The sequence below is a fragment of the Ictidomys tridecemlineatus genome, chromosome 3 (assembly GCF_052094955.1).
Source record: "Ictidomys tridecemlineatus isolate mIctTri1 chromosome 3, mIctTri1.hap1, whole genome shotgun sequence".
Classification (NCBI taxonomy): Eukaryota; Metazoa; Chordata; class Mammalia; order Rodentia; family Sciuridae; genus Ictidomys; species Ictidomys tridecemlineatus.
This window is the reverse complement of record NC_135479.1, coordinates 4,455,801-4,472,841: the sequence shown is the minus strand read 5'-3', so window position 1 is coordinate 4,472,841 and position 17,041 is coordinate 4,455,801. Positions and strand designations below refer to the sequence as shown.

General features: G+C 49.9%; 1 protein-coding gene and 1 long non-coding RNA gene across 6 annotated transcripts in view; one reads left to right on the top strand and one right to left on the bottom strand.

Moving 5' to 3' along the window:
* Sec14l1 (SEC14 like lipid binding 1) overlaps positions 1-17,041 on the top strand; it is a 52,970-nt gene that overhangs the window by 16,593 nt on the left and 19,336 nt on the right. For 4 of the 5 annotated variants that reach the window (XM_078041593.1, XM_078041592.1, XM_078041588.1 and 1 more), the window contains 4 exons: positions 13,119-13,268; positions 13,385-13,516; positions 14,610-14,738; positions 15,368-15,602. In XM_078041593.1, the coding sequence (XP_077897719.1) occupies positions 13,158-13,268; positions 13,385-13,516; positions 14,610-14,738; positions 15,368-15,602 (607 nt within the window). In that variant the 5' untranslated portion in view covers positions 13,119-13,157. The remainder of the gene's footprint in view (positions 1-13,118; positions 13,269-13,384; positions 13,517-14,609; positions 14,739-15,367; positions 15,603-17,041) is intronic. The other variant, XM_078041590.1, reaches the window with a different exon arrangement.
* On the bottom strand, positions 12,376-14,616 carry LOC144375955 (uncharacterized). Its single transcript, XR_013435878.1, has 2 exons — positions 14,282-14,616; positions 12,376-13,757 (listed from the first exon to the last, which is right to left on the bottom strand). It is a non-coding gene; the product is annotated as an uncharacterized LOC144375955 (long non-coding RNA).

Here is a 17,041-nt window from a genome sequence, read left to right as displayed (position 1 = left end):
TGAAGCAGTGTAGTTTGAGAACGTTGGTCAGGTACCAAGGAGACAGGAGGGCCATGTGGCATTGGGGTGGCTGCCTTCTGGGTCTCATTTTCTGCAGGATTGACACGTGCATTCCATCGTGCTAGCCCTGGAGCGGGGCACAGAGCTGTCTCCAAGGGCTGCATGAGGACGTGACGTTGCCTGGCCCAGAGCCAGCCTGAGACCCCCACTGGCCCACCCTATACAGAGGCCTACCAAGGCCTAAGGATGACAGCTGGCGTGCTGGGTGCTCACGTGCCAGTAGCTCACTGCTCATGCTTGCTCTGTGGGTAGGCTCTTCTTTTATCTCACTTTACAAATGAGGAGCCTGAGGCTTAAGCTGCTTGCTGTGGTGCCATTCCTGAGATGGCATGGGCAGAACCGGAGCAGGCCACATGCAGCTGCAGACACCTGGCTTTCCTAATTGCCCAGGGAGCCACATTGCAGTCTTGGCTTTAAAAGACCCTTCCCTTGGGGCTGGGGATGTGGCTCAAGTGGTAGTGCGCTTGCCTGGTGTGCGATCCTCAGCACCACATACGAACAAAGATGTTGTGTCCGCTGAAAACTAAAAAATAAATATTAAAATTCTCTCTTAAAAAAAAAAAAAAAAAAAAACCCTTCCTTTCCTTTCCCTGACCTGCTCCTTTGGCTCTGCTGGCCTGATCTGGCTCTCTGCTGGGCTATTAAAGGTCTCTTTTCTCTTGAGCAGGCGGCTCTGCCTATAGGTCATGCCGCTGGATTTTCCGGCCCTTCTTTGTGCTGTGCAGCCTCCCCAGTTTGTCCTCTTGAAATGCAGTGCTGGGAGAGGCCAGCTGGGTGGTGGGCATGATAACTGTGTTGGTGTGGAGAGGGAGTGGATGGAGCCTCTGGGAGCAGAAGTAGCGCGTAAGTCGCGTGAGGCCGTGGTGCTGGCTGGTGTCTCTGGTCTGGACCTGTGCAAGGTTGCCCCAGAAAACTTTTGTCCTGAGAACAGTGGGTGCCTCTCCTGGGACTGTGGGAACAGCAGGCTCATGCGGACATTTATTCAGGCCACTGTGGCGCTTCACCATTGGTTCCCTACCTGAGTTCCTTCTCCTCCCCTAGACTGGAAGTGCTGATGCTATCCTGCTACAGGCCATCCCATGAGGCCTGATTCAGGGCCACTTGGGTGGACATCTCTGCATAGAGTAGCAGGTTCTGCACTCCCCCTCACTTACTTTATGAAGATTCTCTTCCCAGCTTGAGTCATGTGTTCAGGGCCATCTTTTCTGCCTCCAGCAACTGAATGTAGTGTACTTAATTAAATTATCAGGTGACTCACGCTCTCCATGTATTTCCGGTGCTCAACTATAACGGGAATATTTTGATCTTAGTGCCTAGATTGAAATACGATAATTTTCCTATCTTTATGCCCTTTTCTCTTCTTTAACAGAAGAGAGACCTATATACTGTTATTTATACCTAGATTTGTTTTTTATAGTTGGCTAATTATAAATTTAACTGGTTTCCAACAAAGCCTCATGAGATTTACATCTTATACTTTTAGGGTCTTTGGGGAGATAATTATTTTAGTTTGATGAATCCATGGATTTTATGCGGTGCATTTCAAAGCATAGTAAAAAGATAAAATGCCAGAGGAGAAGCTTATTTAGTGTTTTAATCTGTTTTTGTTGGAAAGGCTCTGGCTTATTCTGTGGGGCGCCTAGCCGGTTCCTGGATGTTGGACTAGCTGCACTTGGTCTGTATTTCCGGCTCAGCAGCTGGTGTGCAGCATGGAACGGTGGCCACGTTTATGGAGTCTTGTCTTTATTCTGTGTCGGGGCCTGTTGAACACCTGACAGCGCTTTGGGCTGGAACCTGCTGTGGGCAGGCCTGGGGTACGCAGCAGGGGCTTCTCTCCGGCTCAGGGCCTGTGCCCTGAAATGCCCGCTGCCCATCCAGAGCAGCTGCCTTAGCCTGTTTTCTCATTTTAAAATGGGAGAGACGCTCACTTTGTAGAAAGACCATGTCTGCTCAGCACTTCATCTTTGCTGTGTGCTATGCGCACAGTGGCCCTGGGTGGAGCCGCAGGGGCTGGGGCCTGCTCCCCACTTGTCCCTTAGGTGGCCGGGCACTTCACGGGGGGCCTGTCCTGCTTGCCCTTCAGCCTGCCCCTGCCTGCTGTGTGGAGGGAGGGAGTGTTTGTGGAATAAATGATGTTACGGATTTCACTGGTTTTCTTAGAACCTGACCGAATGTCTCAAAGAAGTTTGTATTTCTCTTTTCTTTACCCGTGGACAGTTGATTGGATTTTACTCTGGCTGAGGTGGTTCATGATGCCCTTTTTTCATAGTCTTTTTAAATAGTTGTCATTCTATTTTTCAGAGCAGTTTCAGGTTCGTAGGAAAGGATCAGATAGTGTAGTTCCCCGACTTCCCCCGATGGTTTCCCATTATCAACATTTTGCGGTGTGTGTGTTACAATTGATGAGCCACTGTTGGTTAAGTCCAGTCTGGGCTCACTCTTCCTGTGTGTGGTGCCTGCTCCGGTCCGGCAGCAGTGGCATGTGCTCCGTGTCATCCTCACTTTCTCACCTCACTTTCTCATCAATAGTAGGGTGGATTGAATTCAAGAATTGAAGGAAATCATTTTTCCCCTTTAGCTCAATGTATCCCCTCCTCTCAGATTTGCTGTTATTAAGAGTCAGATGCTTTACAAATTGTTTGGACCAGATATCTTAATAATGTCTTTACTTTGGCTTTGTGGCATGTGGGAAAGCTGCTGTGACACCAGGGGTGCTGTGAACCCTCTGAGGCAGGGTGTGCCCCTCAACCAGAAGGGTCTTGAGTGTCCTCAGGGTGAGAGAGATTAGTGCAACAGAGCCCTAGGCTGTGGTGAGGAGGTCAGTCCTGAGATTGTTCAGAAATAAGACGCTGGCCAGGCATGGGCCTTATATTTTCTAACTTAAAATGGAGGATTTATAGTTAATAAGCATAATTGAATTTTATTTGGAAGCTCAGTAACTGTCAGTCTGTTAGTATTAACAAAAGTTTTGTGAAGATCTTTCCTGGAAACTCTTGAAGAAGAATTCTTTACAGGTAATTCAAGATTAAAAAACAAGACAAAATTGAAAAAAACTCATAAAAAGGATAAAACACTCAAAAATTTAAAAAGATAAAATATTCTAGAAGATCTTGTTAAACCAAGGTTTAAGCTGCATGGTTGGTAAATCTGGGTCAGCAAGGAGAGAGAGAATACAGTGTGTGTTCTTAATCAGGAATCACCTGGGACCATCCTCCTCTTCTGCCTACATCTGAGGCCAGATCTGAGTGGCTGTCTTGCTTAAGCCCAGTGGAAGCATGCTGATCTTTTAGTAGATTATGTGATTGTTTTTCTTTTGAGCATAATTTTGTTTTCATGCTCATTTTGTGTTTATGGTAAGGGGTTCAGTTACTCAGAAGCCATGATACTTGTTAGGGTTGGATCTGAGGTGTCCCCTAAAGCTCCTGTTCCTGCAGGAGTCCTCAGAAGGGGCAGTGAGTGGACTGTGAGGCTTCAGTCTAGTCGGTCCACCCTAGTTTGAATGGACTGGCTGGTGGTAACTGGGCAGCTGGGGTGTGGCTGGGGGAGGCAGGTCCCCTGCAAGGGAGCATCTGCCCTGGGCCCTTCCCCTCTCCCTGCTTCCTGACTCCGCCCCGAGCTGAGCAGCTTTCCTCTGCCCCTCCCCCTGCCTCAGGCCCAGAGCAGTGGAGTGGCAGGCCATGGACTGAGGCCCCTGAACTTGAGTCCCAGATAAACCTTCCTTCCTCCAAGTTGTTCTTGCAAAACAACACTCCTTTACGGACACTTGACATTACTGATTCTTAGCTCTCTCCTGTGAACCAGGAAGGACAGGTCACATGACTGTCATGTGCAGCATGAAAGCACCAGATCCACTGTCTTTTGGGAGTGTGTGGAGAGTGGGAGCTGTCAGACTGTGCCTGTGGGCGGTGTCCCAGTCCTCCAGGGCTTGCCTGCTGCTCCTGCGCCTACGCTGCTGCTCCCGTGCTGGGGTGGCTCGTGGAGGAGGGAGTTATGGGCTAGTACTTGTTTCTAGGACCCCCAGGGTGGAAATGTCTGGTAGAAAATCCCCAAATGTCCAGGGCTGTGGATTTGGTCCTGTAGCAGGAGACCCGTGTTGGTCATTTTGCATCAGGGCTTCCGTCCGACTGTGGTCCCAGCTGGGGGCGCACTGTGAGGCTGAGCAGAGGAGCCTGGTTTGGCGCCACTCACCTGAATGTCTCAGGAGCCAGGAAAACTGTCCTGTGTGGAGGGTGGTTCTGTTGGGTTTTTTTTGGGGGGGTGGGGGGGGGTGGGTTGCTGTTCTTGTTGTTTTGTCTTGACACAATTTTAAAATATAACCAAAAATCGGATTCATGACTTCTCTGTGGAATGAGAACTTTCTTCATGTGAAGTCTGTTCATTTTGTGGGTGTTTTCCCAGGTCCCTTGGGACTGTGCCACTGTTGCCTGCTAGGAAGGTCACATGAAGGTCTGTCAGGAGGTGGGGAGGGTGGCGTTCTGCTCAGGCTAGAGCATTTGCCTTGGTTTAGGCCACACACCCTGGTGGGACAGACACCTTGAGTTAGCGTGCTGTTTCCTAAGATGAAAACGTGGATTTTGGAAGAAATTTAGAAGTTCTTTCTCTTGTCCTCTGACAAAAATTGATCATGTTTAGAATCAGAGTAGGTGGGGGTGAGGCTCAAGGCCCCAGGTTCCATCCCCAGGGCTACAAAACAGACGGCAGGCCTCCTGGAGCACAGTGGGCTGTGTGCAGAGCTCCTGCTGTCGCCAGCACCCCCTGTTCCTTCCCGTGACCACTGTGGAAAGTAAGCATGGAGGGCTGGGTTGGGGCTCAGGGGTAGAGCATCACCTGGCATGCATGAGGCACTGGGTGTGCTCCTCAGCATCACACAGAAACAAAATAAAGATATTGTGTCCACCCAAAACTAAAAAATAAATATTAAAAAGAAAAATAAGCGTGGAGCTGGGCACAGTGGCTCAGGCCTGCAATCAGGGAGGCTGATGGATCATGAGTTTGAGGCCATTTGGGGCAACTAGGCAATACCCCATCTAATAAAACAACAAATTAAAAAGAAAAAGTAAACATGGCCAGTTTGTGCCACTGTGGTCAACAGAGTGGGTGTTGGGCGAGCCCGTGGCACCGGCCGAGAGCAGCCCCTTCCCTCTGTTCTGCAGCTGCGCCTGTGGCCTGCTTTCTGTGGCACTTGTCTCCGGCCTGCCATACTCAGCACCTTCCGCAGAGTCCTGCCTCCTTGTGGGGTGCCTTGGCCCCCAGGAGGCCCTTGATGCCCTTTCCTGAGCCCTCCTCACCCTGGTGGTTGAGCTTCGGGCTTTTCCCGGCTGTCTTACTGGAGAAGGTGCAGCGTCAGCATCCTGGAGTCTTCCCCAGTGCAGTTCAGGGTTTAACCTTGAGATGCGTTTGATCCTGGAGGGTGGCCTTGGGCTCTGCCAGAGATTCACAGTCTGTTTTGTTTCAGAGCAGAGCCCGTGTTTTCTGGTCCCGTCTTCCTGGGGGTGTTCCCCAATGCCGTTAGGACTTGGTCAGGACTTGCTGTTGTCGCTCTGAGGCCTGGTCTGGATGCAGCACTGCTGGTGGCACTGTGGTGCTGCTTGTTACTGGTGGAGCGGAGCGCCAGGAGCTGCTTCTGCGATGGGGCTGTTCCCAGGCGGTTGGGTGCCTAAGTGAAGTGTGCCATTACTAACTGGATGAGGGCTCTCTTTAAAAGGGGCCAAGTTTTTGTGAATTTGAGTTTCTGTTAATGCCTCATAAACACATGCTTCCCTAACAGCATTGGAGCTGGACACCTCAGTTACCAGTGGACTGAACAGAAGTTTCTCCTAGGGACCTGCTGAGGAAGCAGGAGTGGGCCACAAGGCCCACAGAGGGCTGTGCAGTGGCCAGATGGTTCCTGGAGAGTGGCCACCTGCTGTCTAGCCTTGACCTGGCTGTTCATGTGCTCCAGCTGGTCCCTTCGCCCTCTGCCTCCAGCCTCCTGCTGACTAGGGGGCGTCTTGCAGTGGGGCTGAAAGGCCTCTCTGGAGTTGTGCTGCTGCTCCTCCTTCCTTGGGTCACTTCTCCCAGCTGTCGCCAGCCCAGCCTGAAGTGGTTCCCCACCAGCTTTGGTGGCCCCGCCCTCAGTCCTCTTTTCTGCTCTTGTGTGCAGTAACAGGTTTTCACTGAGGCCGGGCGGGGTCCCTAGGCTGCCCTTGTTAGACTCTCTGGAAGCCCCAGGGTCCCCAGCGTCAGCCTGTGCGTGCTGCCTTCTGTATGTAGCTGCTGTTAATAGTGAACCACGGGACGGAGCCGCGAGGGACTTGGCCATGCTTCCTCAGTAGGTCGCATGGTTGCTTCTTTGCGCGCTGGTAGCTTCTGAGAGAGACGAAGGGCGGCCTTTTCACCTGCTGATTCTTTCCAGGTGAAGCCAGACCTGTTTAGAACTGAGTCTGCTGGTCACAGCTAGGGCCGTAGAACACCCCACTTGTTCTGTAGGATGCAGAGCTCCTTGGTTTGTTGACAGATTGGGTATGAAGAGAATCCAGCTTGAAGGTAGGTTCTTTAAATGGAATTTCTTGGAGAAAACACCATTAATTCTCAAGTTGAAATGCCTTCACTAAAATATGGTTTTCTTTAGCACAGTTCTACCTTTTAATATGTCAAGATTGCATTCAGAGGTTGGTTAAAAGCTGAAAGTACTGTTGCCAAGCTTCCAAATTGCAGGCTCAGAAATCCTTTGAAAGGGAAAGAGTGGGTGTGGGAAAGTGGGAGGAAGCGGTTACCCAGAAGGCAGCTTTCCCTGGGCCAAGTTGATAAGGTCTAAGTTTTGTTTTTATTATTGAAACAATTGCTCTGTTAAACAGAGAGAGTGAGAAAATGATTATAGCAGTCTTCTCTTTGAAAGCATTTCTTTAAAAGGGAGCTATCAGGGGACAGTTCTTCCTCTCTGAGGAAATTATTTCTGGAGGCTGTTTTGTTCAGCCTTTCTTGACTGTGTTTTGGGAAGTGCTGGGTGGTGTGGTCGGGGATGGCAGAGAGTTTGTGAAGAATAAGTCGAAGTTTGGGAATTGCTTCTGCTCATCTGACACAGTGACTCGACCCTGGTGACAGTTGATAAGTGGGTTCACCTGGGTATGGATCCAAATTGAAGGCCTGCTGGTGTGGCTCTTGGGTCCAAACAGGGTGTTAAAAGACTTCCTGTGAAAACCCAGAGGGCTGGTTCTGCTTCATCTTGCTTCCGCTGAGCCTGGGGCTAGAAGAGGCCAGGGTGCCAAGGGAGAGCAGCGCCTGTTGCCCTGCACACCTGGGCAGAGCTTTGGGCAGACCAACATTCACGGACATTTTCAAATCAGTCAGATGCAAAAGACAGCAAGAGCAGTATGCTGGTTTCCTGGTTTGTACCAGTCTGTGTATAGTCTGACTTTATATGTAATAAAAGCATTTATTATTTCTTTTTTTAATATTTATTTTTTAGTTGTACACAATACCTTTATTTTTTAAAATTTTTTTTATGTGGTGCTGAGGATCGAACCCAGGGCCTCACATGTGCTAAGCAATCGCTCTGCCACTGACCACGACCCCAGCCCTATTATTTCTTTTTGTGGGGGGCACTGGGGATTGAACCGGGGCACTTTAACACCAAGTTTTATTTTTTATTTTGAAACAGGGACTCACCAAGTTGCCTAGGACCTCGCTAAATTGCTGAGGCCCCTGGGCTTTCAATCCTGCCTCAGCCTCTGGCATGCTGGGATTACAGGAAATGTGCCACTGGGCCTGGCACACCTTTTATTTCCCTTAAAGCTAAGGGAAAAAGCTTAAGGTATTGTCCACCCCCTACCCCCACAGCCACACCCACCCCTAGATTTTTTGGTAGAAATATTTGAAAGCAAGTTGTGTATATCCTGACACTTTACTCTTTTTTAAAATATTTTTTTAGTTGTTCATGGATCTTATTCATATACTTATGTGGTGCTGAGACTCGAGCCCAGTGCCTCACACACGTGAGGTAAGCACTCTACCACTGAGCCACAGTTCCAGCCCAGCACTTTACTCCAAAGTAGTAAAATGTGTATCACTTAAGAATAGCTATTTTCCCATATAAGAATGGTCAATATCCCACCTAAGGAATTTAACATTGATAGAGTAAAATTTATTTTCTGTCTGTTTTGTGGTACTGGAGATCAATCCAGGGATGTTCTACCACTGAACTACATCTCCAGCCCATTTTATATTTTATTTTTTATTTTTTTATTTTGAGACAGAGTCTTACTAGGTTGCTTCGGGCCTCACTAAGTTGCAGAGGCTGGCCCTGAACTTGTAATCCTCCTGCTTTAGCCTCCTGAGTCACTGGGGTTACCCACACGAAGCATTGATGATTTCCCGATCACAACATTCCTCTGTATTTATTAGATAACATTTTTTTCTGTAAAATTTCTTACCCTGACCATTTTTCTTAGTTGCACTCCATGGTTTATACTGCCCTGCCATCTTTTTTCTTTCTGGTGCTCACATTAACCCAGAGTTGCAGGGTGAAACCCCTGCAGGCTGGTTCCTGTGTCCTTCAGACGTACATAGTCCTGCCAGTTATTCCTCTTGGGTGGGAAGTGCTTCACAGTCACCTAGCCTTGTCCTTGCTACCACTTCTCCAAAAGCATAGGTTCCTTCTTAGTGGGGAATGTATTTACAAATTAAGATCTGGATGCCAGGTTAGATCAGTGCTGCTGAGGGCATTGCTTTCAGGCCTTTCCAGTGGACAGAGCTGGGACATGGTGGTGGTGGTATTGTAGTTTTGGAACTGGGGATTGAACTCGGGGGCACCTGACCACTGAGCCACATCCCCATCCCTCACTAGGAGTAGCCTAGTGCCTTACTTTTGCTGAGGCTGGCTTTGAACTCATGATCCTCCTGCCTCAGCCTCTAGAGTGCTGGGATTACAGCCTTGTGTCACCGTGCAGTTCCCCCCACCCCTTTTGACACAGGGTCTTGCTAAGTTTCTTAAGGGTTACTGAGGCTAGCCTTGAGCTTTCATCCTCCCAATCCTCCTGCCTCAGCTTCCTGATTTGCTAGGATTACAGTTATGTGCCACCATGACTGGCTTAGGATGTCATTTTAAAATAAAACTAGACTGCTTCTGTTTTTTTTTTTTTTTTTTTCCAGGAGTTTCTTATATACTTTGTAGAGGTAGGTGAAAACGAGGGGTTGGAGTTTGAAAAATTCCAGAGACTAAAGTTATATCGACTTTTCTCAGCTTTGCTTTCCCATAATCCTCTCGGAAGCTAGGTTTTCTTGGCTCACATTATGTAGAATCCTTTGGCCTTAGGTATCTCTAAACACGGGCCAGGGAGAGCGAGACTCCTTAGGCTACTTAGCTAACATTTTTATTCCATGATTCAAAAATATTGAACAAAGAACTTTGAGGTGTTTTCTTTCTCAGGGCCAAAAGAAAAGTGGGACTTGGTCTTTGCCTGTGGCCAGCAAGGAAGGCATTTGGTGGCAGAGTGCTGGGACTTGGAGAAGGGAAGGTACTGTCTATCCTGAGGCAGCTCTAGAGAGAGGCGGGAGGTGCAGGCCTTGAACCTTGTCTGGTTCATCCCTAGGCGGCGGGCGGGTCTCTGCCAGTGGGAGCCTGGAGGCCACGGTGCCCTAGGGAGGGGAGGGTTTTTTAAGTTTCAGCTTGGTCCTGTGGGTAATGTCTCCTGTTGACTCCATTTCAAGAACTTAAATATACTGGGGGTATTTAGAAAATCTTCTAATTCAGGTCCTCTACTGAGAGAGAATGAGTACTTTTTTTTGTTCGAAGACTTGTGCACTTAAATTCTTGGTGTTATAGTGCTGTAATGTACAAAGCTAGGGGTTTTTGTTTTTGATTTTAAGTGTATAATTTAAAAATCTGTTTAGGTGGTTATCAGTGTTAATATGGAACAAATGAAGTCAGTGATTTCAGGTTTTCTTACTAGAATTGCTCATTTGTTCAGTACTTAATGCTCACACATTCCCAGGGCCTCCTGAGGCTTATCCAAGGTCAGCAGCGAGACGCCTCTCAGGTGTTTATGGAAAGAGGCAGAGAGCCCGACACTTTGTCAGGGTCCTGGCCCTAGTGGAGCTGAGGAGACGTTGTTGAGTGGAGGAGGAGGTCAGGGCAATAACATGAAGAGTGTGTTTTCCACTCTCAAAGGAAGGACATCCAACAGGCACATGTGCTCAGTCACCCACGTGGGTCTTGCCTCCCTTCCAGGCTGTCCCGCTGTGACTCTTATCACTTCAGTCTTCCTTCCTCCCTGTCCCCTGAAGAGAAGGAGAGGCCCAGGAGGCCTTGTGTGTCAGTGTCCCTGTTGGTGACCCTGGCTTTCCCTCCTGCCTTTGGGGTGTGGTCCCTGCCTGCCGGGAGCTTCTTTGTGCTTCTGTGTTCTCTTTCTTGGACATGCTGTCATTGCTGATGTGACAGCTCTGGGGGCTCGAGGCCTGAGCTGCTGCTTTCCCCACTAACCTCTGTCTGCCGAGTTCTGTTCTCCCCTCCTTCCACCTCAGTGGAACCTGTGCATCTTCAAGACACTCTCGCCTTCCGCCCCCGAGTTCTTGGTGTCAGCTGCCTCCCTCGCTCCCCTCTGCTGCCTAGTCTGGTGGACCTTATAATTATAAGCCAGTTACTTGGTCACATAAGGCGAGCAAGTGGGACTCATCTGGAAGTGAGGGCAACTCTGCAAGGAACTGCAGCGGGGGCTCCTGTGCTCCCCCATGCCCTCTGGAGCCTCGTGGCAGTGCCGTGGTCTGCATTTTGCTTGCTGCTCAGGTGAGCAGGCCTGCTGTGGGTGAGCAGGAGCTCGTGCACGGAAGGCCATGGCTCCTTGCTGGACAGAGCTTTGGACTGCTTGCACCTGTCAGAGGTAGAATCGAGCCATTTGTGCCATTTTCTCATGAACTCACTCCATAGATGTCTTCCTAAAGTTTGGTTTAGGTTGTGATGAATTTAAGATGGGAAGTCACAGAACCTATCCTCCCATTTTTAGTCCAGTCCCACAGAGGAATGGCATCTGTCACCTGGACACCATCATTACCCTGCTTTTCCTCCTTCATGGGTGGGGACAGCAGAGGAGATCCTGGGCCATCTATGGCTAGACTGCTCCCTGCATCCTGTGGCATCTGTGCCATGTACCTGGGCTGGGACACCTGGGTTAGCTGTGCTTCCCAGCAGTGTCTCTAGCTCAGGGATCTTTGTAGATTGCTGCGGAGTAAACTAAATCTGCTGGTTCAGTGCATTTTCCAAATGTCGTCCCAAATTATGTAGCAAGTCTTACATTTTATTTTGAGATACTTGTAAATCACAGTATATTAATAGTATATTGTCACAAAAAATAACATGGAAGAATCCTGCCCAGTCTTCACCCATGTCCCCTGTGGCGACATCTTGGGAATATAGGAATACAGCATTGTGGTCAGGGTGCTGACGTCCTGCAGCCACACCTACATCTCTTCTGAACCCTGGCAACTGAAAGTCTGATCCTGGTCTCTTTAATTTTGTCTTTCCAGGAGTGTTAGTGAATGGGACCGCAGCATGGAACTGTCCTTGCCCAGCGTAGTTTCCTGGGGATCGTCTAGGTCATTGCGTGGACAGTGGCTCAGCCCTTTCCATGGCCAGCAGTGGGCTGTGGTTGTAGGTTGCCCAGTATTTACTCGGTGGAGGACCCTGGGTTGATTGTAGGTTGGGTTGTTGGGAGTCCAGCTGCCTGGAGGGTCTGTGCACGTGGCCTTTGTTCCTCTGGGACAGATGCCCAGGAGGGTGGTGCTGGCCCCGGCTGTGTGGCAGCTGCCTGTTTGGTGCTAAGAAAGTACCCAGCTGTTTCCTGGTGACACCATTTTTCATTCTTGCCGGCAGTGTCTGGGAGCTGTCTCTCCACATCTTACCAGCACGTGGTGGGCTGTGTTTTGTCATTCTGGTAGATCTGTGGCGAGACCTCCTGTGGCTTCAGTATGAGTTTCTGTGATAGCTCATTGCTCGATTGACCATCTCTTTACCTGTATGTGTGCTCTTTGGTGAGATGTCTGTGGCTTATTTTCTAACTGTTGAGTTTTTAAAAATTACCATCTTAACCCCCTTCCTGCCTCTGAGCAGGACCTTGCAGGTTGCCCCGGCCATTCTCGGGTAAGCGGTGCTGACTGTGCGCGTTGCTGTGCAGCTCACTGCGTTAGTTGGGTTCTGTGTGTTCTGTGTGTTCTCTTTTCCAGAGAACGTGGACTGTGAGTAGTTTCTGTCTGTGACTTGTTTTATCTTCCTCTTAACCAGGGACTGTAGGAAAGCAAAAGTCTTTGATTTTGATGAAGTAAATTTTTCCTTTTACAGATTGATTTTGGGTGCATAGTTTTATGTTTTGCTTAAGTCTATGGTTTATCTTGGTTTCTGTTCATTTGTCTTCTGTTTTTGCAGTGCTGGGATCATAACCAAGGCTTTCAGCATGCTAGATGAGCAGTCCTATTTTGGGTTAATTTGTACATAAGATGTGAGGTTTAGGTCAAGGTTTAAGTCAAGGTTTTGTGCATGATTAGCATGCGCAGGGCCGTGGGTTCCATCCCCAGCACCACAAAAAGAAAAAGAAAAAGGGAAACATCATTTGTGTATATTTGTTTGAGTCTAGTTCTGGGTTCTGTCCCATGGAGCTGTGTGTCTGTCCATCAATACTATGTAACTGCTGTGTAATCATAGCTACATGTAAGCCTAAAGACCCGGGGCCGGAGTCCCTCCAGTTCATTCATTTTCCAGTAATCATTTTAGCTTACTAAGCATGTACTCTAGTTCCTTCGCTTTTCCATGTAAGTTGTAAAATAATCTTACCTGAGGCTCCAAAGTATATTTGCTAGAATTTTGGTAGAAATCATGTTTAGCCTGTATCTATGTGGACAGAATCGACATCTCACCAGACTGCGGACGTCTTTTCCAGGTTAGTGAAAGCTGCAGGTGACCAGCCCAGCTGTGGCACCTTCTGTGGGCACGTGCTGAGGTTGAGCACTCCTTCCCTTTCGGGCAAGGAGAGACTGAAGATGGGACTTCATTCACTTCCTCTCCCTTTTTTTTGGTTTGTTTTTATCCATAGGCCTATGAAAGGAGGTTCCCTACCTGTCCGCTGATTCCCATGTTTGTGGACAGTGACACTGTGAATGAATTCAAGAGCGAAGACGGGGCCATTCACGTCATTGAAAGGCGCTGCAAGCTGGACATAGACGCACCCCGGCTGTTGAAGAAGGTAAGTGCCCAGGCCTGCCGGAAGGCATTGGTCCCAGAGATAGAGAATTTATGTTTCCAGCTTCTGTCACAGTGGTGTTAATAATAAACCCTTTTCTCTTTATTTCTTTTTTAAAGATTGCAGGAGTTGATTATGTTTATTTTGTCCAGAAAAACTCTCTCAATTCTCGGGAGCGCACTCTGCACATTGAGGCCCATAATGAAACGTTTTCCAATCGGGTCATCATTAACGAGCACTGCTGCTACACCGTGAGTGCACAACCCTGGGCGGAGCTCACCAGCTGGGAGGCCCAGGGGCACGGCTTCCAAAGGTGGTCAGCCATCGCTGGAACGGCGTGCCTCTTTGTCCTGGGGTAGTTCTTTGCCATATATTTCCTGTTAGCAGTTCTGAAGGGGATCAGGTGTGGCTTCCTGCAGGCAGGATTGCACTGTGGTGGCAGTCATAGCCAAGTCATTCCACTGCCATGCTCTGCTACTTGAGAAATGCATTCTGAAGAGCAAGATGGTGTGTGTGTTTGAGATTAGAGCTGGGAGCACACGTCGGCTGTCACCTTCACTGCCGACCACCCTGCTTTGAGAGCTGCTCTCACTAGGTCATTAGAGTGGCCTCCTGCGTGGTGTGTCTGCTGCCGCCTTAGCCACCTCCAGTGTAACCTTAATGCTGAACCCACAGTGATCTGTTTTAGGATTGTCAAGTTTTATCACTGAGCTCACAACCCAGTACTTCCACATGACCCTCAGAGAAAAGCACGAGTGCTTGCCGTGGCCTAGGAGGGCCGGTTCCCCCTCATTCACGTGTCTTGGGTCCCTCTGTCCTTGTACATGGCTGCCAGCATGCTTGCTGCTCCCCAGCCTCCCGAGGACTTCCCCAGCCCTCCTTCAGGTTTGCCCAGATCCCAGATCCCTGTTCCCAGTGGCCAGTCGACAGCGCGGCCTGCAGCCCTCCCCGGTCCCCTTAACCCGCTCCACGCTTTCCCCATGGCCCTGGTCTTCCAGCAGTTGGAAGTTCCTCACCTTTCTGTCCAAGGCTCGTGGCCGGCCGTCTGTCTCCTCGTGAGGCTGTCAGTGACACGGAAGGGTCTTTCCTTCATTCCTAATGGGAGAGAGTCTGTGTGTAGGGAGGTGAGGGACTGGGCAGGGGAGGACGGAGCGCTCCTCTCAGGCCACTCCAAGTGGCCTTGGAGTTCGAGTGGCCCTGGGCGGTCCAGCCCTCTGTAACCCTCCTTGTGCTGTCTCCATGGGAGTAGCTCTGTTGTAAGAGAACTGCTCCTTCTGGTCGCTGGCAGAGGGGAGCAGACCAGGCCTCGCTGCCGCACACAGCAGGCCTTCTCTTCACCCGCAGGTTCACCCAGAGAACGAAGACTGGACCTGTTTTGAACAGTCTGCGAGTTTAGATATCAAATCTTTCTTTGGTTTTGAAAGTACAGTGGAAAAAATCGCCATGAAACAATATACCAGCAACATTAAAAAAGTGAGTCTCTGGGACTTCATGGGAAAGGGAGGGCAGCAGTCTCCTGAGGTGTCTGAGCTAGTCCTCTGGAAGGCCGGGAGCGGGTCACTCGGGGGTAGAAATGTGCTTCCACCCTGCCCTGGGCCTTCTGTTTAGCCCCACGGGCTGGCGGTGCTGGCTCCTGGTGGAGTGAAGGAGGTACAGGCGGGTCACTCCTGGACACCACGTTCTCTGCTTGGAATTGTGGGAACATGGGAAGTTAGGGTGAGGTGGTCGCACCCCTGGGTTCCACTGTGGGTCTGCTGATGGAAAGTTCTTTGGGTTGAGGGGATTCTTGGCAGGTGGCCAGGCAGGGCTCCGTGGACCTCCTCAGGTGCTGCCACTCACTCTCTGGGAGCTTGGGTCGTGGTTTTAAAGCTGTGGTGGGGGGTGGGGGGGCTCTCGAAGGTGGTTGTGTTTTCGGATACTGTGTTAGAATTGTGTTCAGTACAAGTGTGTCTGATAGATCAGTGTTCTAGATTAGTTTTGGGCATGCTACCTCCAAGCTATATCTCAGCCCTCAGTTTTTGGTAGTTACCTCACAAATTGGTAAGGGACAAATAATTGAAGTATTGACTCTGCACTCACCTTAACCTTGGTCTCCTCCTAAGGGGAAGGAAATCATTGAGTACTACCTTCGTCAGCTTGAAGAAGAGGGCATCACCTTCGTGCCGCGCTGGACCCCGCCTTCCATCGGGCCCTCTTCAGAGACGTCCTCGTCCAGCAAGAGTCAGGTGGCATCCACGGCTGTTGTGGTCCCAGAGGCTGCCCTCAAGGAGGGGCTGAATGGAGAGGCCCTCAGCAACCCTGGAGGGACCCCTGAGCCCACGGTGGGAACCCCTGATGGTGGGTCTGAAGAAGGCTCCATTCTTACGGCTAGACCAGGAGTCGTGTGGGGCCTTTCCTCTCTACTGCTCTTCCTGTTCCTGTTTCCTTGGGACACACAGCACCACGTGGAGAAGGAAGGCCATTTGTTGTTTCTGGTCTCGTTTCCTTGTCCTATAGCTTATGTGATACATTCATATGATTTTTTTTTTCTTAGTTTTTGTTTTTAATGGGCAGAAAAGGTTATTTCTGGTTATGTTCTTATTGGGACCAAAAGATGTTTCGGATTAGTTGCAGGTGCCTGAGGTGAGCCTGCTGCAGGCTGGACGGCGGGGGCCGCGTGAGCCTTGGCTCCGCTCCTGCCCGCTGCTGTTTTCACCTGCCGCCTTCCTGCTGGGCGCTTTCGCGGGTCGCTGTCAGTGCACGCCGGCTTGCGATCCTGCAACCCGGCTGAGCACAAAAACACAAGCCAAATGGAACTGAAACAAAGTTTTATTTTGTGAGAGGCCGTGTGCGTCCCCCTAACAAGCCGGTCCACACACACGTGTGTCCCTACCGGACACGGGGGGGGGGGGGGGGGGGGGCGGCTCGCTCCACTTCCCCCGGAACACCCTCCTACCATCCTTCCCCAACCAATGGGAACTCTCCGGGAGTCTTGTAACTTGAGTCCCCAAATGGGCCTAGGTGAACAGTAGGAGCCCAATTTCCATATGAATGTAATACTTTTGCAGTGGCTCCTAGCATGAGCCATCAGTGCTTTCTCCTAGAACTCCCACCGCGGGACACCTCACTCGCTCAGGTGCCAGGGACTGTCCAGGCACTGAGTGGAGGCTGCTCACGCCATTATGGCTCCCTCTGGGTGGGAAAAGCTGAAGATGCTCCCTGTGTTCACATTAACTGAGGCAGAGACATGACCTGCCTGGGGCACAGGGAGTTGGTCCAGGCTGAGACTGCCCAGGTGGACGGGCTCAGGGACTGCTTAGCCACTGCTCCACTTGGCATGTGCTGAGAGTAATGCCCATTGTTAAGAGTTCAGAAAACACAGGAAAATAAGAAAAGACAAGAATGTTCTGCCATTCAGAAAGTTCATTAAGATATCAGTATCTTTTCATACTTTTGTTTTGTACCAGGCACTTTATCACTGAGCCACACCCCAGCCCTTTTTTATTTTAGAGACAAGGCCTCTCCAAGTTGCTGAGGCTGGCCTTGAACTTGGGGCACAGGGCTCCTTGTGATCCTCCTCCCTCAGCCTCTTGAGCTGTTGGGATTACAGGCGAGTGCCGCCATACTCGGCTTTGCATACATTCTGTTGGCAGCTAACTGTGCCATTTGTTGACTTTCAACAGTTTGCTGGGAGTGGGGATGATTTGGGGATATGTTTTATTTTTCACCTTGTGAATATTTTTTTGTTGTACTTATTTTGCTATCTCATCTGTCCAGTGGTACCTTATCTGGAGAAA